The sequence below is a fragment of the Argopecten irradians genome, chromosome 10, assembly GCF_041381155.1.
Source record: "Argopecten irradians isolate NY chromosome 10, Ai_NY, whole genome shotgun sequence".
Classification (NCBI taxonomy): domain Eukaryota; kingdom Metazoa; phylum Mollusca; class Bivalvia; order Pectinida; family Pectinidae; genus Argopecten; species Argopecten irradians.
In genome coordinates, this window is record NC_091143.1 from 18,611,209 (window position 1) to 18,637,841 (window position 26,633).

General features: G+C 33.5%; 2 protein-coding genes across 4 annotated transcripts; both read right to left on the reverse strand.

The window, feature by feature from the left end:
- Positions 1–2,422: 2,422 nt before the first annotated feature.
- LOC138333320 (uncharacterized) lies at positions 2,423–11,161 on the reverse strand. 3 transcript variants are annotated; one of them, XM_069281619.1, is made up of 5 exons: positions 8,054–11,161; positions 4,301–4,426; positions 3,863–3,962; positions 3,017–3,160; positions 2,423–2,834 (listed from the first exon to the last, which is right to left on the reverse strand). In XM_069281619.1, exons 1-2 carry the CDS (start codon positions 8,437–8,439, stop codon positions 4,396–4,398), a joined length of 417 nt encoding a protein of 138 aa, XP_069137720.1. In that variant the 5' UTR covers positions 8,440–11,161; the 3' UTR covers positions 2,423–2,834; positions 3,017–3,160; positions 3,863–3,962; positions 4,301–4,395. The 3 variants fall into 3 exon arrangements, with proteins under 3 accessions (XP_069137720.1, XP_069137718.1, XP_069137721.1); XM_069281617.1 differs by having other exon boundaries at positions 3,470–3,962; XM_069281620.1 differs by lacking the exons at positions 2,423–2,834; positions 3,017–3,160; positions 3,863–3,962 and adding an exon at positions 3,998–4,083.
- Positions 11,162–18,950: 7,789 nt separating this feature from the next.
- Positions 18,951–25,309, reverse strand: LOC138333321 (uncharacterized). The gene is made up of 2 exons (XM_069281621.1): positions 25,234–25,309; positions 18,951–20,456 (listed from the first exon to the last, which is right to left on the reverse strand). The coding sequence occupies exons 1-2, from the start codon at positions 25,237–25,239 to the stop codon at positions 19,260–19,262; spliced, it is 1,203 nt and encodes a 400-aa protein (XP_069137722.1). The 5' UTR covers positions 25,240–25,309; the 3' UTR covers positions 18,951–19,259.
- Positions 25,310–26,633: the final 1,324 nt, after the last annotated feature.

Sequence of the window (26,633 nt, forward strand, 5' to 3'; positions counted from 1 at the left end):
CACTTCTTGTGACAAGATTGTCACAGTAGCTCCGGTATCGACCAACAGCTTCACATTGTATGCTGAACTTCTGCATTGATATACAGTCCAGCCTCCTGAGCAGCAGAGGATACTCCGATTCCGGCTGATTGTTTACTCCTGCGCCTTCTTGTTCTAGTCCTGACTGGATTAGCAGCTCCATTTGATTTCTTATCCGGATTGTTTTTTGAGCTGTGGGACAATCCCTCGAAAAATGTCCTGTTTCATGACACTTAAAACAGCGTCGCTCAAAGTTCGAATCCTTCCACTATTGTTTTTGCTGACGGGCCTGATTTTATCACTCCCGATTGTAACTGGCTGATATCTCCTTGCATCGTTTCCAACTTCCTGTTGGATACTTCTCTCAACATGGATTCCATCCCAACTTCTCAAGTCTCGACGAGATGGTTATGCTTTCAGTACCCTCAGTGCGTTGTCTACCTCAAATAGAGCATGACCATCATTTTCCATGTTTTCTCTGCTTTCTATAATGCCTCCAACTCAACAGCCAGATGAATCGCAATCTGTAAGTTTCTCAGTCTCGCTTGTTTAATGCGAATACGCATACCCCCCGAATCAGCTAGTGATTTCTAGATAAACTGTTTGCTTGGCCAAAGTTTCTCTCACTCCACCTTCAAACAGTTGGAATAGGTTAAATTAACTAACACTACGAATAGCTTTGAACCCAGCTCTGGAAGTGTTTCATTAGCCCTCTGCCTCCTTTCCAACAACTGTACTCGATAAAGTTCAGTTTGATTTGGTGGGGCAAATCTTTGTTCGAGAGCTCTCACTAATGAGAAATAGTGATCTTGCTTCCTGGTAGGTAAATCACCAAGTATACCCTGAGCTTGTCCTCTCAAACTCACAGCAAGATATAGTCCCATCTCATACTCTGACCAGCGATTAATTCGAGCACATGTCTCAAAATGAGACAAATAATCCCTCCATGGTGTCGTGCCATCATATGTAGAGGCTTTTACTGACACATGCTTTACATTGGGTTTCCTACTCAATGATTGGTCCTCATAATCACTATCATCCAAATCAGCGATCGACTTTGGATTCGTTCTCCTCCGCTGAGGGAATAATAGCTTGATACATCTTCTTTCTCGATAAATCGAGCTGTACCTCTTTGATTTCTGTCTCGATAAGTGATATTGTCTGCTCTATCATCATCAAATCGCGAGGAATGGGTGTTCTCCGAGAATCTCACCTTAGGAGTGCTCTCCCCTTTACTTCGGACTCCCAAATTTCCTTCGTGTGATGATTTCTTCAGTCTTTGCTGACTAGCAGACTCTCGCAGGCTCTGATTCTGAACATCTAGTTGGCGTAACTGTTCCTGCATTTTCTCTATCTCCCTATCAATCTCATGAGATGAAATATCTTCAGGCGTGCTCATACTGCTATATAAATCAGCAATATCTGCCTTTACCTCAGAAGTTCTGCCATCTGCATACATAGATGTTATACCAGAATCTCTATAATGACTGCTCCCCTTCGACATCTGTAGTTTTGGTGTAGAGTGAAATCCCTGTCCACTATCCTCACCAAAATCCATCTCAGAATTTCTCAACTGAGTGCGAGATGTCTCATCAGAAATCATATTCACAATAATATAACAGTTAAATCTAAAATCACATTTTATTTAAAAACTGAGTAATCGAACAGCACAAAAATATAGACAAGAATCACCACCGCTGCCACCAAATTATGTGACGTTTACCGGGTCCGATCCAGTCACAATTAACTGATGATCTATAGTGTCTATATTATGTACTGTTCCTATCAAATTACTCAGTGCAAATATATACAAATAATACACAGCTGATCTAGCTGTGATTCTATCTATCCCTAAATATTATGATTTACAATATCAATCCTACTGATCACTCAGTGCCTCTGAGTGATCATGATAACTTAACTTCAAAATATACAAACAGCATAAATCATACAGATCAGAATAATTATTAAATGATTAGCAACAACTACTGAATTATCTATAAGCCTATGCGAGTAGTCTCCCCTACCTCGGGTGATTCGATAATCCCTACTCGTACATATATAACCAGACTACGATAAAATCAATGTTATATTATCTATTAAGAACCTTTCCCTAAGGCCTAACACTACCGAGCTACCGAGTACTCAAAATCACTGTGCACTCACAGTACTCACTGCTACTGAGCACTCACGTTTACCGAGCCTCTCAGCTTTCTCCCAGCTTTCTAAAAAGTATGGAGGCCTTTCTCACATATAGCATAACATAACCGAGCGTCCTACTTGACGGCGAAACTAACAGACAAAATATAGAGAGACAGCGATTCCGGATAGCATGGTAAATACAACCGTCATTTCAAATCACAGAACCCAGGAACCTTTCTAAAAGTATGGAGGCCTTTGATCAGACACATTACGTCAGTTTTAGCATATTTATTCTGGAGTGGTTTCAAATGGTTGAAGGTGTTAAATTAATGTAATCTATCAAACTTTTTAAGGAAAATATGTTTTAAACATTCATTTGACTTCTTAGATTTGGAAAACTGCATTATAGTTGCTGATGGACAGAAATTTCATACCACATGTTTTTTAAGATACATTTGTATACCTGATCAATGAAGGATTGAATTTATAACTGATACCATGAGGTACAGATACAGGATACCTCCGGCAGAAATTCATTAAATAAATCAATGTCGATGTTTCTTCGGAACATCTCACTTGTAGAATTGTCTATGTTTCAATCAAGGTGAGAATAACAAAAGTTACACAAGGATTTCTTCCGTCTGTGACTGTTTCTAATGTGTCTTTGGATAATTCTGTAAACATATTAGAAATTGTAAAATTGTTTAGATGATTGGCAGAAATATACAGAGTGATGGCACCAGACAAAAAAAAATGCATGTAAAAGAGACACAAAATGGGTAAAACTAATAAACTTGAAACATAATAGATACATAAACATTGTTTAAATCTCAATATTCTTGTGAATATGACTTACCTAGTACCAAAAGTTCATGTACTATTAGGATATAACAAACAGGAATTGGTTGCAGACTAGGATCTATCAGATATGGAAGTCAAGTCATATGGACTTTCTCAGCAGTACTGGTATGTCTTTGCCATGTGATCTCTAAAGATCAAACTATAAATACATAAATCAAATGTCAAGATTATAACATTACAAATTATAATTAGATCATCAAGACTGATACAATCTGGTGAGATAAAAGTTTGACATGCATTTTCTCACTCAGAGCAATGCAGCTGCACTTTGTAGATGTCACTTGTATTCACTCCTGTACAAACTGTAGAGATTATGCCAGTAATTAATTCAAAGTCTAGCAAAATCATAGATTGATAATTATTGCTAATAATTCATATTTTCTCAACCGATCGATCATATTTTTGTTGGAGAATATATATTGCTAAAGAGCCTCCTCAAAATACCTACAGGTTTGTGATCAATTATTATGTAGAAGGAACTGAGATGTTAGCAATCATTAGGGAACCAAGGCGTAGTCAAGCTGGAGGACACTCGGGTGTAGTCAAGCCAGGACGAATAGAAATGAGAATTATTTAGACAATACAATTTGATCGTAAGTTACACCCTCTTTGTGAAACGATACCCAGGACACTAAGTGATTGGCAAAAGTAGAATTCTTTAAGAGATTATAGTATGGATATATGTAAACATTGTTCTACCTCATCTAATTCTTCATACAGTCACTCTTTTAATTACATGTGTCACATTAAAATCCCGATGAATTGTAAAAGTGCAAGTGGAATACAACATGACTCAACATATACACAAATACTTAGATTATATACCGGTATGTTGTCTTACCTACAAGTTGTGAAAGGTGAACGGCAAGTTTGTTTAAACGTAGATAAAATGGAGGGAATCGAGTTGTAGTGAAGCTGGGAGGAACCGAGATGTACTTAAACTGTAAAAAAGAAGAAAAATAGGAATAAATTCCCGAGTACCACTCAAGTATGCCTGTGCCATCAATAATCCATTGGTGGGATATCCTCCGGCCAACAAATTTGACAACTCGCTGTCGGGATCTGGATACAAATTATTGATATTTATGATATTAGTTCCGTCACATATCAATATGTGGATGTTGTCTCGGCAGTTTAATCTGGATGGTGGAGCCAACATTCAAATGACATGTATGACGTGAGCTAATCATCTATAAAGCTATCTATGTAAACGTTATGACATGAAATGGTTTAGAATAGATATTTTAAATTATTACACAATTTGGACAAGATGTCTTACGTTGGAGTCCTTGAAGTGCCTGGTAAGATGTCAATGTCTTCGTTTGAGTCAGAACTGCTATCACACTCTCTTGCGTTTCTTAGCTTGAGGTTTATTCACTGCTGTTTTCCTCGCAGGAACATCAAACTGAAAATACATAATTAATGACTTTAGTCATTTATACACGGAATCGTAAAAATCAAGCATTTCATTGCATCACATATAACATGGAAATCAAATAAAACTTAAAAATATTAATATACGTAGATTATTGACAATGACAAGATCATAAACAGTATAACGGCAGTGTAAAATTTGTAAAGGTTAGGTCCACATCCTAAATCATAAACCATAAATAACAGCCCCAGTCAACAAAGGACCTCTTTCACGAACAATGGAATTTCCCCACGAACAAATTTTATTGAAATTAAATGTTACATGTAGCAACATAAATGGAAACCCTTGAAATACGTTTAAAAAATTCAAAAGGTCCCAGGGGCCTGTGCTATGGTCAAATTAAAGCTGCAGTAGGTGTATGTCGGGGTTCCCTTTTTGATCCAGGGTATCAAAATAATGTTTTATGTCATAAAACTGTATTATTTTCTGAAGAGTATAAATAATTACATATTATGATCACAACTATGTAGGCAAAATGTAACAAAAAAATTTTGGCTACATTTTAAAGACAAAAATATCGAAATTTTGGGTGTTATTTTTGGACATGTCAATTATTAACAAAGGTGATTCACCTACTTCCAATTTGAGTGCACCAAAAATATTTTCTTAAAAGCTGGCTCATTACTTGAAGTAAATATTGTGAAAATTTCAGAAAAATTGTGGACCGGTAAATTTGTCGTTTAAAGGTTATAATATAGCAAGGTCTATTTTTAGTGACGTTACATAATGCTATAAATATACTTATTTTGGATCATTAATCAAGAATCTAACTGTGTCAACAATAATGTATAATCCAATACTCATCTGTAACACTTGATATGATTTCAAATTATTTTATTTAGTGATACTTCGTAGAAAAAAATAATTAAGTTTTACATATTCAAAATTTACAAAACATTTGAGTGTTTTATGACCACATTAAGCTGTTTTGCATTTGAAGTAGCTTCACTTATATGTCCTGTTCTAATGATTTATTTTGTAATTATAAAGCATATTTACAGTGAAGAGAGTGATTAAAATGGGATTCTGTAACTGTATGGTTTGAGAGGGAAGAGTTACCAGGTTACATGGGTCATGTTACAAACCTACAGTAGTTCAATTATTTGCAGGGCTAACACTTCTGATATTGATATTATATTGACTCATGCTAACAAATGTAAATCTCATCACTTTGACATATTGTATTGTTTTAGATTTAGTCGGGAAACTCATTTATGTATCATTTCAGATTAAGATACATTAAAGATGCTCCACCGCCGACAGAGCATAAATGATATCCATCACTTGAACAATAATTGGTGTTTAATCGTGTATATATATGTCTAATTAACACAAAAAATAATATAAAATGATTTATTTTGCCTTGGTGCATGCGCAATCAGTACTTCATTCCATATAGGATATAGTGCCACAGAATTTTTTCGGGATGCAATTAATTATTTTTCGTAATTCTAACTTGAAGTAAAATTAGAAGCTTAAACTTTTCAATGGTGGTAGTGGTGTAAAGTAAGTAACAAGAAAAGTACTAAATTCTCTGCTCCTGTATTTGATAGTGAAAAACTACCATTTGCCAGCGGTGGAGCAACTTTAATGGCAAATACTTCTTTAATCTTGCAAAATAACTATAACTGAATGAAGCAGTTTTAATAATGAAAATAGACGTTATCTGTAAGTAGATCATCAAAACGTGACAGTATCTTTATTTTCAATAATCATATTTAATATTTAATAATATCATATTTATCATAATTCCATGTTAGTATTATTATATAATAAGAAAATAAACAGCTTTACTTAGTACTAGACACAAAAGAAAGGCTTCGATCACAGTACATGTACATGGTGTATAGTCCCATGGTAATGAGTGTGTGGCGATGAAACCGTTTTATTCCATACTATATAAACTGACTTTGAGTTTAGAATTATAGTAATTCTGAAGTAATCCTTATGGACAAAAACATCTCTAAAAATGTTAATTGGCGGATATGGTATTAATCGTACAGAGATAATGGAGAAACAGTCAAACAGGAAATGAGAGTGTCTGATCAAACTGGAAATCATTTAAATGCAGTGTATTACATATACTGTATGTTACTAAGCTTTGTGTCACGTATAAATCAATTTATTTGGATCCCCCTGACATGTAAAATTCATGTTGTGATAACCAAATTTCTTATAAAATGTAAATATAATACCTGAAATGATAAATCTTATGTCATTTTGATTGATAGTATGATGTGTTTACGATACACAAAACTAATTATGAAAAATAAAACTGTGGACCTCAAAAATTATTGACTGTTTCATTAACCATACAAGATGCTGTTATTTTTTAACTGAAACAAAATCTTACTTAACCTTTATGGAATTCATGAAAATTCTGGAAAAAAATCAAAAACACGAAATCAAACTTCAGTTGATTGATCACAAAATAAGAAATACTTAATATAGTAAAGTTAGTACAATTTTGAACGAAAAAAAATCATATATCAATTTGTCTTTTTAAAAAACAAAAACTTGTAATGGTGTGATTTGATGCCATTGCCAACACTTTGAAAGCACAATATTTTGAAAAACAACAACATTATACATATATGTACTAATAACCTGGATGTGTGAAAATTGGTAAAAACTTGATTCTCTTACATAATAATCTACTCCCACCCATTTTTTTTTCTAAATTTTGTTATTATTTTAATTTATATGCCTTTCAGCTGTAAATAAAAAGAATATTTCTGAGAATGCAGTTGCAATCATCATCTAGCTTGAAAAGTGAACGATAATGCCCTAAAAATTCCGAAATACTTTGTTATTGTGATTCAATATTTTGATTATTCTACAATATATAGGTTATAAAATCATATATTACTTTACATTTAATGTAACTAATGAGTATTAAATAAGATTAAGAAATTACTTTCTTTGTTTTCTCAATTTTATGATTGAAAAGGGCCGTGGTGCGACCACGGTGTAATACTGCTAAAAATAGACCTTGCCTCACTAAGACCTTTAAACGACAAATTTACCGGTCCACAATTTTTCTAAAATTTTCACAATATTTACTTCAGGTAATGAGCCAACTTTTTAGAAAATATTTTTGGTGCACTCAAATTGGAAGTGGGTGAATCACCATTGTAAATGATTGACATGGCCGAAAATGACACCCATATTTCCATATTTAATAATAAAAAAGGGAACCCTGTCATACACCTGTACTGGGCAACATTAATTTGGCCACAACACAGGCCCCTGGGACCTTTTGAATTTTTAAATGTATTTCAAGGGTTTGCATTAATGTTACTACATGTAACATTTAGTTTTAATAAAATTGGTTCGTGGGCAAATTCCCATTGTTCGTGAAAGAGGTCGTTTGCACGTTTTTGATTTAACGCATTATTTCCTCTCACAAAAATCACATCAATTGAAACATGCACTCTAGTGTAATTGTGTGTGATAATTACAACTACAAACATAAATATCATCCATTTCACTATACTCTTTGCCAATATAACAATATAAAGTATTAAATTATCACACACATATATCATGTCTTCAATAAATGTGCCTTCTGGGAAATGATACTTGACACATACTCACACACCAGGTTCACGCATCCATGGATTGAGTCTTGCACGGGGGCAGGCCAATTCAGGGAGCATTGCTTTGTGGTAGAAGGCTTTAAGCTTAGGGACAATAACATTCTCCCACAATTGCTCGTCCCTCATTATCCGTTCCACATGGAGCTGGTATGGTCGCTCTGTACGTACAAAAAAAAAGTCAATCCAAGGAAGAATGACAATGTTGACAAGACCTTTACACTGGTAGTAAAAGTAATTGTTGGCTTTTAGGCGCAGTTGACCAGTCGACGACTCCAGAGGGAAGTTACGCATGTGTTTGAGGTTGGCAGCGGTGGTGACATTAATTGGTTTGTCATAGAGCAAGTTTTTGGCCTCGATCAACCCTACAGCCTTGTCATCCTCCATAACAATACTATCCCGACTGGCACCAAGGAAGTGATGATGTGGGTGGATAACAAGCCCAGATTTCCGTATAGCAACTTACCTCCTTTTGATTTTACATAGTCCTCACATGCTACCTCCTCTATTGTTTTCTTTTCTCTATTTCCATAGTATGAGTGCCGTAAAAATCCTTGTAGAGCAGTTCTATACAAGGGGACGGACATTTATGCATGGACGTCGCTTGGCAATGCGGCCGAATACAGAGGATGTCAATCTTATCCTGCGCACGTCCTTCCAAGTGCTACTCCCTGCCTGTGAACGAGTTTCCTTCACTGTTAGCGCAATCTCCTCAGGAGAAACATGGACCCGAGTCTGCAGCAATAGTTCCTTTTTCTCCTGCAACGCCTGTATTGAGACATCTGGACTGACATCAATGGACTCGTGCCCATATTCCTGCTTCGCCTTCTGCGTGGAATTCACTCTTGAGATTGCACGGCGCTTCTCCCATCTTCGCTATGTGCTTTCTGGTTTGGCCTTGGGTCTGGTGCAGGTACTCCGTGTTCTCTTCCGTGTCACGTACAGATTGGTGAAAACTTTCCTTGGTAATGTACCGGTACCCTTTTCCCATACTGCAGTAGGCCACTATGGTCCAAGATTGAGGCGCACTCCATCTGCATAGCATCTAGTGTGCCAAGACCACTTGATAAAGTGGTTGGATACTTTGCCACCGTCATACTTGGACCGGATCCTCATCCAGCTTTCCGCAAGGTTTGAAGTGTAGTCACAAATGAGAACAAACAGAATTTCAGATATCCCTGGCCAGGAGTTTAGCTGCCTGTTGTGTGTCTTTGCTCGCCGACCGCATCCTGATAGCGCACCTTACGGCTGCCACTAAAGGATCCTGGTCACCTTTGTCAGATTTCCTTTGCCTTTATGCTCTGGATGTTCCACGACAAGCTTTTCTAAAATTCCAAGAAGGCATTTGCAAACATGATTTGCGCCCACCAGCTTTTCCACATGAGGTCCCGAAACCGGCACTTCCTCACGTATATTAGCAAATACTGACGAATCATCGTCTCCTACCATTCTCATATGCCTCATCCCATGGTCTTTGCCTTTAGAAATCCCTCTACAATTATGTCTGACTCCATAGCTAGATTCGATGCCTCCCAGTTCTTGAAGCACTCATGCACTTTTGCCTCCACTCCCGCTGTCCTGGCACGACTAGATATTGCACAGTATTTGTTGCGAACGCCTTGATGCAAGATTTTCTGTGTTGCTGCCCTTATGATAATGACGACTCCCCCAAGCGCATTGTAGGTATGCTTATGCGACCATCACAAATAACAGTCACAGAAGGGATCCTAAAAATTTAGAGAGTGTTAACATCAGTATCTAATTTTACAATAAATCAATACCATATTCACCGTAATTAGCTCCCCTCCACTTTTCTGGAAAAGAGCTGAAGTTGTATTAACACCTCTATGCAAAACACCGATCTAAATGTAAAAGACGATCGGGTGGTATTGTTATTGTATACAAGAAAATATTGAACATTTACTACATTTTAAATCCAGTAATTCCGAATATGTACAATGGTTAATAATATCGAAATCCTTGTTAAATCTTGACTATGAAATATTACTCGGTAATATCTATATCCCACCTGAAACTTCTAGATACTCAACTATTGACGCCTTTTCAGAAATAGAGCAATAAATGATTAGTTTTTGTAATAGCAATACGCAAGTATCACTTATTGCAGATTTCAATGCTAAGACTCAGTCTAGACAAGATTATATTGAGCCTGACGATAGCCTTTTTGATGTGTTAAATATTGGTGAAGATGAGCATTTATTCAATGTATTACATGATTTTGAAAAATTAAATGGAATGAACATACCTCTTACGAGATACAGTAAATGTACTTCTAGAATGAACAATTATGGAAACAAATAAATTGAGTTCTGTAGGCAAAATAACATGTACATTGCTAATGGTAGAATTGGAAATGACCAATTCATAGGGAAAACCACATGTAATAATTCAACAGTAATAGATTATCTTATTGTGTCATCTGAATTATTCAATTGTATTAATGAGTTTGAAGTTTCTGACTTTGATCCTTTGTTTTCGGATGTACATTGCAGAATTGAGTTCAGTATTTTTGGAACTCCCACACATTGCCAAGTTCAAGAATGTTCTAATATGAACATGGACAATAATGGGTATATAAAGTGGAAAAGTGATTTAAAAGATGATTTTATTGAGCATATTGTAAACGAGCAAAACGATAATATGGATCTACTAAATAACGCATTAGATCTTATAGGTAATAAACCTACTGACCACATTTCGCGAGATGAAATAGATAATGTCATACACAACATAAGCAATATTTTCACAACGTCAGCTTCAAAAGTATCTGGTAAAAAACATTATCGTGCTAAAGGTAATAAACAGACCAGAAAAACCATGGTACAATACACAGTGTGATAAATTAAGGAAAGAATTCCATGCAGCAAAAAAGGAATATTGTCGGATAAAAAATGAAAACAATTTACAAAAACTTAAGAAAAAAAGTAGACAATATAAAAAAGATATACATAAAAGTTACAAAAAGTACTTAAACTACGGCGGCGTATTAGGGCCACTACAAAATTTTATGTATCTTGTACGTACAAGTTATTATCTTGTAAGTACAAGTTAGTATCTTGTACGTACAAGATAGTATCTTGTACGTACAAGTTAGTATCTTGTACGTACAACTTAGTATCTTGTACGTACAACTTAGTATCTTGTACGTACAAGATAGTATCTTGTACGTACAAGATAGTATCTTGTTCGTACAAGTTAGTATCTTGTTCGTACAACTTAGTATCTTGTACGTACAAGTTATTATCTTGTACGTACAAGTTAGTATCTTGTACGTACAAGTTAGTATCTTGTACGTACAAGTTATTATCTTGTACGTACAAGATAGTATCTTGTACGTACAACTTAGTATCTTGTACGTACAAGTTACTATCTTGTACATTCAACTTATAGTATCTTGTACGTACAAGATAGTATCTTGTACGTACAAGATAGTATCTTGAACATACAAGTTGAGTTGAAATGCTGTTCATCACCGCAGAATTGAGTCACTCGCCTACGGCGGCGTATTAGGGCCACTATATAATTTAATTTATCTTGTACGTACAAGTTAGTATCTTGTACGTACAAGTTAGTATCTTGTACGTACAAGATAGTATCTTGTACGTACAACTTAGTATCTTGTACGTACAACTTAGTATCTTGTACGTACAAGATAGTATCTTGTACGTACAACTTAGTATCTTGTACGTACAAGTTAGTATCTTGTACGTACAAGTTAGTATCTTGTACGTACAAGATAGTATCTTGTACGTACAAGTTAGTATCTTGTTCGTACAAGTTAGTATCTTGTTCGTACAACTTAGTATCTTGTACGTACAAGTTATTATCTTGTACGTACAACTTAGTATCTTGTACGTACAAGTTAGTATCTTGTACGTACAAGTTATTATCTTGTACGTACAAGATAGTATCTTGTACATACAACTTAGTATCTTGTACGTACAAGTTACTATCTTGTACATTCAACTTATAGTATCTTGTACGTACAAGATAGTATCTTGTACGTACAAGATAGTATCTTGAACATACAAGTTGAGTTGAAATGCTGTTCATCACCGCAGAATTGAGTCACTCGCCTACGGCGGCGTATTAGGGCCACTATATAATTTAATTTATCTTGTACGTACAAGTTAGTATCTTGTACGTACAAGTTAGTATCTTGTACGTACAAGATAGTATCTTGTACGTACAACTTAGTATCTTGTACGTACAAGTTAGTATCTTGTACGTACAAGATAGTATCTTGTACGTACAAGATAGTATCTTGTACGTACAACTTAGTATCTTGTACGTACAACTTAGTATCTTGTACGTACAAGTTAGTATCTTGTACGTACAAGTTAGTATCTTGTACGTACAAGATAGCATCTTGTACGTACAACTTAGTATCTTGTACGTACAAGATAGCATCTTGTACGTACAAGTTAGTATCTTGTACGTACAAGTTACATGTAGTATCTTGTACGTACAACTTAGTATCTTGTACGTACAAGATAGTATCTTGTACGTACAAGTTACTATCTTGTACGTACAAGATAGTATAATGTTGAAACTCTCGGTATTAAAGGCTGTGGCTGATTTACTGTCACCATGGTATCGCATGAAGCTATACGTATATTACGTACCCTTTGTATAAGCCAAAGGGAAAAAAGAATACCTTGCGACATGTTGTGGAGTTGTAATGCTGTGATAAGTTTCCGAATATATAGATGTAAATGTTTATAACAGAGTATTAACTATGATCATCATTTTGACAATAATTGATGTGTGTATATATGTCTAATAAACACAAAAACATATATGAAATAATTTGTTTTGCTTTTGTTGTCTGTGCAATCAGTAAATCATTCGAATTAAGGCATAATGCCTAAAATTGTTTTCGGAGGCAGTTAATTATTTTCAATACTACTATTCTGAAGTAAAATAAATGCTCAAACTTTTCCAATAATGGCACAAGTGTGAAGTATTTAACTTTTATTACTGAAGAAAATTACGAATTTGTTTGCTCCTCTTTTTAATAGATAAAACTTACCATTCATCGGAGATGTATCATATCCATTTTATCACTAAATGTATCTTGTTATAAAACAAGCGACTATACAGTTTCCTCGGAAGGAACTATACAGTGTCAGTTTCAAAATAATGCAAGTGACTATACAGTTTCAACTCATAATCCGGCAATTTCATATTACGATTGTGAAAAAAGATATTGTCCTCATTAATATATATCTATATTTTTAATATTGTCAAATAAGTTTATAAACCTGTGATCGTACTTGAAGCAATGCAAATTAGACCGACTATCTTTAATTACGAAAAATATCAGGCGGGTGACTCAATTCTGCGGTGATGAACAGCAGTTCAACTCAACTTGTATGTACAAAATACTAAGTTGTACGTACAAGATACTATCTTGTACGTACAAGATACTATAGGTTGTACGTACAAGATAGTAACTTGTACGTACAAGATAGTAACTTGTACGTACAAGATACTAACTTGTACGTACAAGATACTAAGTTGTACGTACAAGATACTATGTTGTACGTACAAGATACTATGTTGTACGTACAAGATACTAAGTTGTACGTACAAGATACTAACTTGTACGTACAAGATACTAACTTGTACGTACAAGATACTACGTTGTACGTCCAAGATACTATCTTGTACGTACAAGATACTAAGTTGTACGTACAAGATACTAAGTTGTACGTACAAGATACTATGTTGTACGTACAAGATACTATCTTGTACGTACAAGATACTAAGTTGTACGTACAAGATACTATCTTGTACGTACAAGATACTATAGGTTGTACGTACAAGATAGTAACTTGTACGTACAAGATAGTAACTTGTACGTACAAGATACTATCTTGTACGTACAAGATACTAAGTTGTACGTACAAGATACTATGTTGTACGTACAAGATACTATGTTGTACGTACAAGATACTAAGTTGTACGTACAAGATACTAACTTGTACGTACAAGATACTAACTTGTACGTACAATATACTAAGTTGTACGTACAAGATACTATCTTGTACGTACAAGATACTAAGTTGTACGTACAAGATACTATCTTGTACGTACAAGATACTAAGTTGTACGTACAAGATACTAACTTGTACGTACAAGATACTAACTTGTACGTACAAGATACTAAGTTGTACGTCCAAGATACTATCTTGTACGTACAAGATACTAAGTTGTACGTACAAGATACTATCTTGTACGTACAAGATACTAACTTGTACGTACAAGATACTAACTTGTACGTACAAGATAAATTAAATTATATAGTGGCCCTAATACGCCGCCGTACTCGCCTGATATTTTTCGTAATTAAAGATAGTCGGTCTACTTTACATTGCTTCAAGCACGATCACAGGTTTATTAACTTATTTGACAATATTAAAAATATGAATATATATTAATGAGAACAATATCTTTTTCACAATCGTAATTTGAAATTGCTGGATTATGAGTTGAAACTGTATAGTCACTTGCATTATTTTGAAATTGACACTGTATAGTTCCTTTCGAGAAAACTGTATAGTCGCTTGTTTTATAGATAAGATATATTTAGTGATAAAACGGATATGATACATCTCCGATGAATGATAAGTTTGATCTATTAAACAAATTCGTAATTTTCTTCAGTAATAAAAGTAAAGTACTTCACAATGGTGCCATTATTGGAAATGTTTGAGCATTTATTTTACTTCAGAATAGTAGTATTGAAAATAGTTAACTGCCTCCGAAAAAAATCCTAGGCATTATGCCCTAATTCGAATGAGTTACTGATTGCAAAGACAACAAAAGCAAAACAAAATATTTCATATGTGTTTTTGTGTTTATTAGACATATATACACACATCAATTATTGTCCAAATGATGATCATAGTAAATACTCTGTTATAAACATTTACATATAAGTGTTCGGAAACTTATCACAGCATTACAACTCCACAACATATATTCTTTTCTCCCTTTGGCTTAAACAAAGTTTACGTAATATACGTATAGCATGCGATGCCATTGTGAGAGTAAACTAGCCAAAGCCTTTAATACCGAGAGTTTCAACATTATACTATCTTGTACGTACAAGATACTAAGTTGTACGTACAAGATACTAATTTGTACGTACAAGATACTAACTTGTACGTACAAGATACTAAGTTGTACGTACAAGATACTAACTTGTACGTACAAGATACTAAGTTGTACGTACAAGATACTAACTTGTACGTACAAGATAATAACTTGTACGTACAAGATACTAACTTGTACGTACAAGATACTAAGTTGTACGTACAAGATAATAATTTGTACGTACAAGATACTATCTTGTACGTACAAGATACTAAGTTGTACGTACAAGATACTAACTTGTACGTACAAGATACTAACTTGTACGTACAAGATAATAACTTGTACGTACAAGATGCTAAGTTGTACGTACAAGATACTATCTTGTACGTACAAGATACTAACTTGTACGTACAAGATACTAACTTGTACGTACAAGATACTAACTTGTACGTACAAGATACTAAGTTGTACGTACAAGATAATAACTTGTACGTACAAGATACTAACTTGTACGTACAAGATACTAAGTTGTACGTACAAGATACTAACTTGTACGTACAAGATAATAACTTGTACGTACAAGATAAATAAAAGTTTGTAGTGGCCCTAATACGCCACCGTACAGTTCAACTCAACTTGTATGTTCAAGATACTATCTTGTACGTACAAGATACTATAAGTTGTACGTACAAGATAGTAACTTGTACGTACAAGATACTAACTTGTACGTACAAGATACTAAGTGGTACGTACAAGATACTAACTTGTACGTACAAGATACTAACTTGTACGTACAAGATAATAACTTGTACGTACAAGATACTAACTTGTACGTACAAGATAATAACTTGTACGTACAAGATACTAAGTTGTACGAACAAGATACTAACTTGTACGAACAAGATACTATCTTGTACGTACAAGATACTATCTTGTACGTACAAGATACTAAGTTGTACGTACAAGATACTAACTTGTACGTACAAGATACTAACTTGTACGTACAAGATACTATCTTGTACGTACAAGATACTAAGTTGTACGTACAAGATACTAACTTGTACGTACAAGATAAATAAAATTTTGTAGTGGCCCTAATACGCCGCCGTACTACGCTGATATAACTATACAGGAACTCTTTGAATACTTTAAAACACTTAACTATAACGAGTTTGAAGAAGATGAAGAGTTCCTAATTGACGAAGTAACCGATAATACATATCCAATTCTGAACGAAGTCATAAGCGACGATGAGATTAAAGAAGCTGTAAATAAATTAAAAAATAATAAAGCCAGTGGTATTGATGGTATTGTCAATGAATATATGAAACATACTTTACACACATTTCTTCCAGTATATTCAAAAAATTTTAACATTATACTTAACACAGGTCTAGTCCCAACAGATTGGACTATTGGCATAATTAAGCCTATATACAAAAACAAAGGTGACAAACACAATCCTGATAATTACAGAGCTATTACTCTAGTCTCGTGCCTAGGCAAGTTATTCACTTCCATCATAAACAATAGACTCACTAAATTAGCAGATGAAATCAATCTTATATCACAAGCACAAGCCGGGTTTAGAAAAGGGTACTCAACAACAGAAAATATCTTTATATTACATACTCTTATCTCTATCTATTTCTCTACAAACAAAAAACTATAATGTACATTTATTGATTTAAAAAAAACCTTTGATACAGTGTGGCGCGTTGGATTATGGAAAAAATGCAGTCTTTCTCTATTAAAGGAAAAATTTTAAAAGTTATATATAATTTATACGAACATACAAAATCCTGTGTACGCAATGGAAATGAAATGTCAGATTTTTTTTATATGTAATGTTGGGGTTAAGTAAGGCGAAAATCTCTCACCGTTTTTATTTTCTATTTTTCTTAATGATCTTGAAGAATATCTTCACCAAAACAATGTGTCATATTTGAGAGAAATTGATAGTTTATGTGAAAATAATCTTGGTATGTTTGTCAAATCATTTGTCATTTTATATGCAGATGATACTGTACTGATGTCAGAATCACCTGAAGGTCTACAATGTGCACTTGATTGCTTTCAAAGTTATTGTGACGAGTGGAAACTAACTGTTAATACACAAAAGACAAAAATAGTAATTAGTAGTTTTTGAAAAACGCAAAAGTAGACGGCAATATAATTTCAAATTATTTAATGATCAGATAACTCGTGAAGATTCTTATCCTTCTCTTGGTATATTGTTCAATTACAACGGCTCATTTGCTAAAACAAAGAAAAAGTTAGCTGACCAGGCAAAGAGAGCACTGTATGCATTGTATACCAAAATTAGAAACGTCCCATTATCAATAGATTTACAATTGAAATTATTTGACTCACTTGTATCCCCTATTTTGTTGTATGCCTGTGAAATCTGGGGATTTGAAAATGTAAGCATTATTGAGAAAATTCATTTGCAATTTTGTAAAAAAATTCTTCATGTTCGAAACAGTACTCCTTATTTTATGGTTTATGGAGAACTTGGTAAATTTCCTTTAGAAATTGAAATCAAGGTACGGATGTTAATGTTTTGGCACAAATTAATTACAGGGGGAGATAAACTCTCCAGTGTATTTTATCGCCTTACATTAAGAATGCAAGAAAACGATACTACAGAATTTTAATTATAACTAATGATGTGCAATAAATTCAATATTCGACATCCACGAGTCGTGTGACCTGTTTCTACCACAATGATATTCGCTTTTAGCCGATAGAAATACGGTGAAGATAAGGTAGCCTGTCTTTGCTGAAATATGATAATAGGGTGTAGTAAAATTTTCATGAGCAAAAAGGTAGTAATTAATATTCAAAATAAAATTCTAATAAATAATCCATTGAAATCAAATTTGTCTACTCATTTAACATTTCATTGAGTTTAATTTTTCTTAGTTATTCAATTATATAACACACATTATGAAAGCATGCGCACGGCACAGTGCCGTTGTCATCTAATTCTTCATACAGTCACTTCTTCAACTTCATAACTATAATATTAAAACATCAGCTAAATAGTTGTACAATAAAGTACGACACGTGAACTGCTTAAGATAACACGAAGGACATACCAAATTGAGGACAGTAAACGACATCACATACTTGTCATAAATAATTCAGCTTTTACTTGTGTTTGTTTGCTTTAATATATACACAGGAAAGGATTTAAAAAAACAGGAACTCCGAACACAAGTTTTTTTTGGGGTTTTTTTTCAAATTGTAAATCTTACAAAATCGACATGCGCGTGTAACTGAAATAGCTTTCTATAAAAATAGCGAGTTTTTAAACTCCTTTATACTATTTAAAGTACAATTTATAAATTACGACTCCGTCAGAATTATCTTAACACTATAGATAATCGGCGTTCAAAAGGTGAACGTCTGTGAGAAGTCTGCTGGTCATGTCGAGAATAACACAATTTTCAGAAGAATAAGTGACCCATGGATCAAAAGAGATTGATAACAAAATATTTTATTCATATTAGCAGTGTTTATGAATTTATGATAACGTGTTGAAACATTTTTTTTTCTTCTACGTTTTAAAAAGTAATCGACAAATCGGTTAACATTGATTGATATTAATCTGAGTTTTATATTGGCAGTAAATATTATATTGCTGGATTCTGATTTCATCATAAATAAGTAATCACAATATAAGTATACATATATAAACTATAAATAGATTTAGAAAACATGAAATACGATTATTTTGCTATCGATTTTGATTTGGATTTTATTTTTCATGTTAAGAAAAGTGGAACACTTAATAAAAGAAATATTTATCCGTCACAATAAAAATAAATTTATATATCTTTCATACATGTTGCTCTTTGAACGAACGTAATGTGATTTGGATTTTATTTTTCATTCTTTTGTTGTTTTTATGAAGTGCATTGAAGTATTTACATTAAATTTAAGTGATATGTTTTATACCGATAACTACCAAATATTTATTGTAATAACTTTACAGACGTAAAAATGGTGTATGTCGCCTCTTAACTTGAAAATACCTAAAAAGTACTCAACCCTGTGTTCATACTCCTTTGTATCTGTGTTCATCGCGGAGGGCCAATGAGGGGTTTTGGGAAAAAATCGTGGATCGTATACCTGGAACAAGGAACCACTGACCGGCGAGTCCAGCAATAGAGACCGTCACTGATATCACGTAAATAGGCCGCCATTATACTAAATCCACTTTCACAAACAACCAACTTGTCACATTTGCTTAGTAACAAAAAATCTAAAAGTTGTCTCTGAAACCCATCACAAATATCACCAGTCTTTGTTTGGTCTATGTGAGTTATCCTTCCTGGCACTTTCAGAAGGAAATTGTTGGAATAATTAGCCGTAAATTGACGCTGTAAGTTGTCGGAGTCTGTAGCTAAAAATAAATCATGTTTTCTTTTATCGATTGATTTGATAAAGTCTAAAATAACATGGACATCTTCTGCTTTTGTTCGTACATTATCGTTAGGTAATGTAGAACTTCTTCCAATTCTCGCATGCGCACAAAATGACGTTTTCGTTTGCTTACTTTTCAAAACACTATCAACTGTTTTTGTAAGAAAAGGCTTTGGACGCAAAAACAAATTCAAGACATAATGAGAAATATCCGCATAATGCAGCTCCGTTATCCAAGGTACATATTTCTCCACGTGTAAGAATTTCCGGAATTCAGGTGTCATGTCCCAATTTATACGCACGAAGCTAACTTCAGCAGTGAAGAAATTCTTTATGGGCTGTACTGATGTGGCACTCGTTAATATGTTCATAATCTTCCTCCCACTATCGTCCTTTAAGTGATAATTTTCAGAGGTTTTATTTCTTAAGATTGTTTCGTTATAAATCCAGTCATGAAGCTCGAAATAATCTTGGAGTAGGCAAGGATTGTCAAAGTTGATAAGAAACTTTCGGTTAGTTAATATTGCTAAAATATATGTTGAAAATATTCCAGAAAGTCTATCAGACCAGCCACCGCATGACCCTTGCCATCTGTGGCTGCAGTCATACACCAAATAACCTTCTGTACGTTTTATCTTAGATAATTTGAGTATGTTCGTATGATTATACGATTTGTATGATATTTTTTTGGTAGGTTCGTTTGTTCTGATATCCAATCTCCAAAGGAGCGGTGTCGTCGGATGCAACATTGAATCAAACTTGTCGGTGATGTCCCCCTTCCACACGGTATACCATACACCAAGACATATAGCTACTGCAGCTATGCTACAGATTCGACCACAATTCCAGCGCTGAAATCATAAATAAAAACAGTATAAAACATGAAATAATACCACGACAGAACTCAGCTTTTCTTAGTTATATAATTGTTCAACTGTTCAACTCATCAATGATGCTAAACTCCTTCCGTTTTTCTTTCTCTTTTTAGAATTATGCCATTTAATTAGTTTATTGTAATTCAAGATACATATTGTATTAACAATAATTGCCTTTTTTAAAATTTGATTTGACACTTGCATTTTAGACAATATTTATAGTTCATTTCGTGTAACCCAAGTCAACAAATGAAATAATAAATTATTGAATTGATGAAAATTTGAAATAATGCAATACCAAACAGTTTCCACATGACAGTCCTGATTAGTCAACCTATAAATATACAGAAATAAATAAAATGTTCGGAGCTACAGTTTAGGTTTTGATGTCTCAAATTACGTAATGATTGACATATTCGTTGGACTGTGTTGGACACTTATTAAAATTAGATATTGACAAAATTTCGCTGTTTTATATATCCATTGTTTCACAGCAATCACGAAAACAATAGACATCTATAAAGTTACATGTTTAATTGGATTACCGTAGGGTATTCATTAGTTATATAGATTATATCAAATAGGGAACCGCATTTAAAAATATTTCTCTATTAAAGTTTAATTAGTCTGCCATCAGTTTCCGGTTATCCTGCAGTAAGGGCAATACATCTACCTGCTTTAACACTTGAAGTTGATAAATTTAAAGGCGACTAGATTTAGGGTATTATTTTTGCCTTTCTTCTTAACTTGCTTCCCTTCTAAACCGAGCCATTGACACCGCCTCACCTACGGCATCTACAAGTACGCAGGTGTTCGTACCTTTGAGAAAGGCTCCGAGTTCTGCCCCTCTCCTCCACCCCCCGCCCAACATAGACATACAACAGCATAATATGAGTGGGATGTTTGGCAAGTAATCCATGTCGGTCTTATGTGACGGGTTAGGATGGCTGTTTTTGTGTTTTGGTACCAGGTTTTAGTGAGATAGACCAATAAATCAGGCACTATATCCGATAGAATATAATTCGCCTTTTATAGTGGTGTTATTACATCTATATCCATTAGCCGGATGAGATTTTCAGCGATCCCGATTTTGAACTCAAAGCTGCACTCGGTTCTTTCCATTATAAACAGCCAATGCCGACAGATGCAGTTTCTTGTTGTGTTTGGCGATATTTTAACGTCGATAAACATTGCCAATATTTCAAATAAGATGTTGTAATTTTGAAAACTTTCTAATTTCAGGTATAAGAACGTTTGTAGGAAGTCAAAACCCCTATGAAATCTATGTAAATCTAATGATTTAGTCCCTTTAAGTAAGATTAGTATTTATAATTTCCGTCTGCTTTTACAGATTATTCATATTTCTCGCCTACAGGCCAATACAGCGTCGTTACTTCAGAGCGCTCACAAAATTACTATTTCTTCGGTAATTTTTTTGTAAGAAACTAGATTTGCTTTACTTTGAAATATACAAACAACAATATTTACGTTGAAAATATCACGCAATTTTCATGTATGGAGAATTTACATGCAGTCACGGTTTTTTTCAAATCTACTTCAAAATGGTGGATAATCATAGTGGTAAAATTGTAATAAAACGTCGAGGAATGAGAGAAAAACACTCTTTCATATGTGGATATGAAGGATCAGGATATTCTACCCTAGAGTCCCATAAGATGTTGTAAAACCCGTGGCTTGTCGAGAGTTTTACAACATTTTGTGACCCTCGGATAGACTATTCTTATCCTTCACATCCATACAACATGGTATCAAAGCCAAATGACGAAAACTGAACATATCTGCGAACGTTTTGTTATGAAACTACAACTTATGCATTTTTTTAAAGAGAAAATTCCGACGATTTTGAAATTAGAACTGTTGTTTTATAAGCACCAAGACAAGAAGTACTCGACAAATTGAAATCAAACGAAGCTGAACTCGATTTTGTGTTTCCATTCCCGAATTTCAAATTATTGTTATGGTTTTGAAATATAATATTCCGAAAGACATTTCAGTTATGGCTTATTAAAACCTTACTTCATCTTTAAGCATTCAAATAATTATAATTGGTTTCCTACACTACGTGTTTGACAATTTTGAGTATATGTAAATGTTGACGAAGCGATAACGGATGCGAGTCATTTAAATCTAAATTGAAATCATATAATTCCTCTTCCAACTTGCAATGCATGGAAGAACATGACTCATAGCTATATACATATCACAGACCTCAAAAAAGTAATATCTTACAAACATATTTTCCAATTAAACAAACTGAAACCCATTGATCAATGTATACAAGTTTACCGTTTACATAAATCAATATTAAGGACCTACTCAGTTTGTAGCTCCTGGCTGATCACCGTTAGTTTCCGAAAGCTGTTTGTAGATATTTTAGTTAGGAGAATTTGCATTTCATCTATTTGTAAGTCTTGCAATTATTTGGATACTTTTTATGGTGAATAATATTAAACAAGTTCATCACATTTATCTTTAAAATCAAGTACCTTATGCTAAGTTCTAAGTTCCGAAAGTCTGTAGTCTATTAAAATTAACCGGTGTCTAAGATTTATTTTCATATTTTTGTTTTCTCAAACTACTACCAAAGGCAAAACTCAACTCGAAGTAAACAATATGTAAGCTGAAGGATCATCATATAACCTAAACCTAGAAATTGGGAGATATAATAACATGGAAAGAAATAAGAGAATGTGTTTATGTTGCAATAGCGCGACTTTGCAGACGAATTTCATTTTACACTTAAATGTGATAAATGTCTAGTATTTAAAATATTATGAAAGACATAACATGTTTTCATTTTTACAACTTATGAAATCGAAAAAAAAATAAAAAAAGTAATTTAATAAAATGATGATGAGTGGATGGTGGGAGAGTTTGTGTTTGCTTGGGAATTTAGAAAAAAATTGCGAAACATGGAGGAAAAACTCTTCTTTTTACAACATGAGTGTCTAAGGAATTGTATTGTAATGTCGAAGCTCAAATTATGTGTGTAGATGCCATAACTGACAGAAAATTGTAACATGCTATTTTATCTTCAGTAATCTATTAAAACCTTGGTTAATGAAGCTGAAAATAAGACTTGGCGAATTAAGCTGGAATGATCGTTCAAATCGACAGACACTTGGAAAGAATGTATGTGGTTGTACTAATGATTGAAGCTATAATGATGTATAAAGTACTGTATAAATAATAATTATGATTATTGTGTCATTGAATGATTAGAGGTTATTATATGACAATTTTGATATCGCACCCTTTATCAGCCCGAGACCGCCATATCAGCCCAAGGGCCGCAGGCCCGAGTGCTGATGTCAGGTCAAGGGCTGTTAAAGGGTGCGATATCAAAATTGTCATATCATAACCTTTTTATCACACATTTTAACAATTTAAAAACATGTATTAAACCTTGATTTATATTTGATAATTGCTGATGTTAGTGATTGTGCAAAGCAGATATTTATAAATGTATTGAGTGTCTTCTGTCTATACTAAATCATGTACTACCTATAAAGTTTGGGTGTTTCCTTGTATACCAACCTGGGAACGATGATATATATTTATCGTACAGGTACGTTTGTTAAATTAAATTAATAAAAATTAGATTTGTAAACTCGTATCCAAAAGTATCCATGTACATGATTTATGTGTTGTATCTGGTATAGTGTACTTACAATATGTACATTTACCTCTTAATGTATTTGTGCATGTGAAATTGAAGGTGTGTGTCGGTTGTGAGTGCGTTTACATGTGTGTGCAACCTTTTATCTGTCTTATCTTAAGGTTTAAGATTGGACGACCTATATATTGTATATCATTGTAAAAATATAATTTGATGTATATGTTTTTGTTGATCAAACCAGCGCTCCAAGTACCTGCTATAGACACAAGTAAACTAATAGCATGCTGTTTTGGTGACGGAAATATGTATCGAACTCTGTGGACTGTAAACAGGGTCAAATGCCTGAATACATGTATAAAACGTTAAAACGTTATGAAAAATATATTACAATCATGTAAAATAGTGAACAAGAGCTGGATACATAGATATAGTATTAAGTAGGTAATAGATGGCAAAATATTAAAAAATAACTTAATTATCTGAACTTTTTCTGTGAAGCGTTAATATTTTTTTTACTGAAGACGCCTTTTATACTTAACGCCTGTATATTGTATAGATTTTTAATTTTGTTTCTTTTAAGTAAACCCTTTTAAAGTGTTACTATATTTCTCGAAACAACAGTGTTAACGTTATTGTTTTCCGTAATTAAGATTTTGTGACGATCTTAGTTTTCTGTTAAAGATTATAGGAAGTTGAATATTAGCGTTCCTTTTATTCAGTATCTAGTTTTTTTTAATTTGTAAGAATGTATATAACCCGATTCACTGAGCGACAAGTACCACAGGTTTTTTTCAAATATATGTTTTTTTGGTGTTTTTTTTTTATAAAACAATAATTTCAACAATTCTTTCGCAGGATTTTATAGCCGACATTTATTTTCTATTAAAAGAATAGTCTATGATAAATAAATCTATTGACGTTCTACAAATCTACAAAGATATGAATCTATACCGAAATACACAATAGTTTCTATTTGATAATGTTGGCAACAATAATACTCTTAGTATCAGTAATATCAACAAAAAATGAAAATAATTATAAAACGACCTTTCATTTTCCGGATAAATAACTGGGAGAGATTTACCTTATGGAATAGGTGACTTTGTTACTTACCTTCATGTTTTCATAACGTACATACAAAATATCCAAAATACCAGTATACTATATGTCTATATGTTTGAAATATCACCATCGAAGTGCGCGATCACCGCTAAACTGCCAATCGATTGACTTGTTGTCACCAAAATCACGTGACGAATGGTGTTTCCGGTTGCCATGACATAAATATCAGGTGAATTTAGTCGATAAAGATTCTGTATATGGCGTTAATTTACACCAATTAAATATTCATTGATTAATTATATCTATAACTCTGATATTTTGTAAATATATCATATTAAAAAAATGTTTATATATGCAGTATTCAATTGGGGAATAATTTGGGTACCTCGATACAAAATTTGTAATAATAGTCATAATCTGATAATCATTTGATTTAAAAAAAAAAATTAAAAACATATCTGACAGAAACGTGGCGAAATTCTATTCTATCTAATCCATTAACCTCACACACTATTGTTCCACCTATGAGTATATGAAATAATTGGAAGTCTGTATGGGAATGTAAGAATACTGTAATATAACGATGCCTTGATATGGAAATTTAATTTAAAGTGTACACGGAATGGTTTGGTATATAACGCTTGATAAATGTGTCTTTGGATAAAATTTAGAATGGAGAAAGTATAAAACCTGCCCATACGATTAAGTTATGATTCCAAACAGAATTTTTTGCATATATGTAAATGCATCTACATCTGAAATCGATCTATTTGTTTTTTGACGAAATATATTCAGCTTACATATAATACAGTACACTCGACGACTTGTTGATATTTCGCTCAAGTTCATTCATTAGTGTCTTTAATTGAAAAATAAATCATGCACGGGTCAGACGAAAACAATGAGACTGAAGATGTCTATGTGACAAGTCTAATCCAAGAAGCAGATATCAAATACAGAACAAAAACAGAACTGTCATTCCGAATAGCCAATGTCGTGCTGCGTTAATCTCTATACCTGTATACTGCAGTAACTAAACCGCGTGGTCAACCGAGACTAATGAGGGGGCTAACCATATTACGTAAGAAAGGTGTTTAGTGACCTGTCACGCTTTGTTGATTAGCTCGCGTCAGGTGTCAAAAGTGAGATCACAGGTAAGTTAGCGATGGACCATCATGTAATTGTTGTATAATGTAATATTTGTTTACACTTATACCGTTCTAACATAACATATAACAAGTGTATCAATTACTAGATGTACAGTATATATTTCAGAAAGACTCATTATACATTTGTCTTGTTTATATGTTCTGGTTACACGTAAATGTATTTTTATAACAAAAACTACAAAATTATCTACAAATGGCATGTCGAGAAAGAACAATGCAAATATAATGCTCAATGTCAGAATTTTGATATTTCTGATAGTAGATTTCGGATATCCATTTTTT

What these genes read in the sequence shown, in the direction of transcription:
- LOC138333320 (XM_069281619.1), bottom strand. Translation starts at nt 8,439, where the DNA reads ATGGAGGATGACAAGGCTGTAGGGTTGATCGAGGCCAAAAACTTGCTC. An exon ending in TGGATGCGTGAACCTGGTGT is followed by an intron (nt 4,427 to 8,053) that starts GTGAGTATGTGT and finishes ATGTATTTTCAG; the next exon opens with TTTGATGTTCCTGCGAGGAA.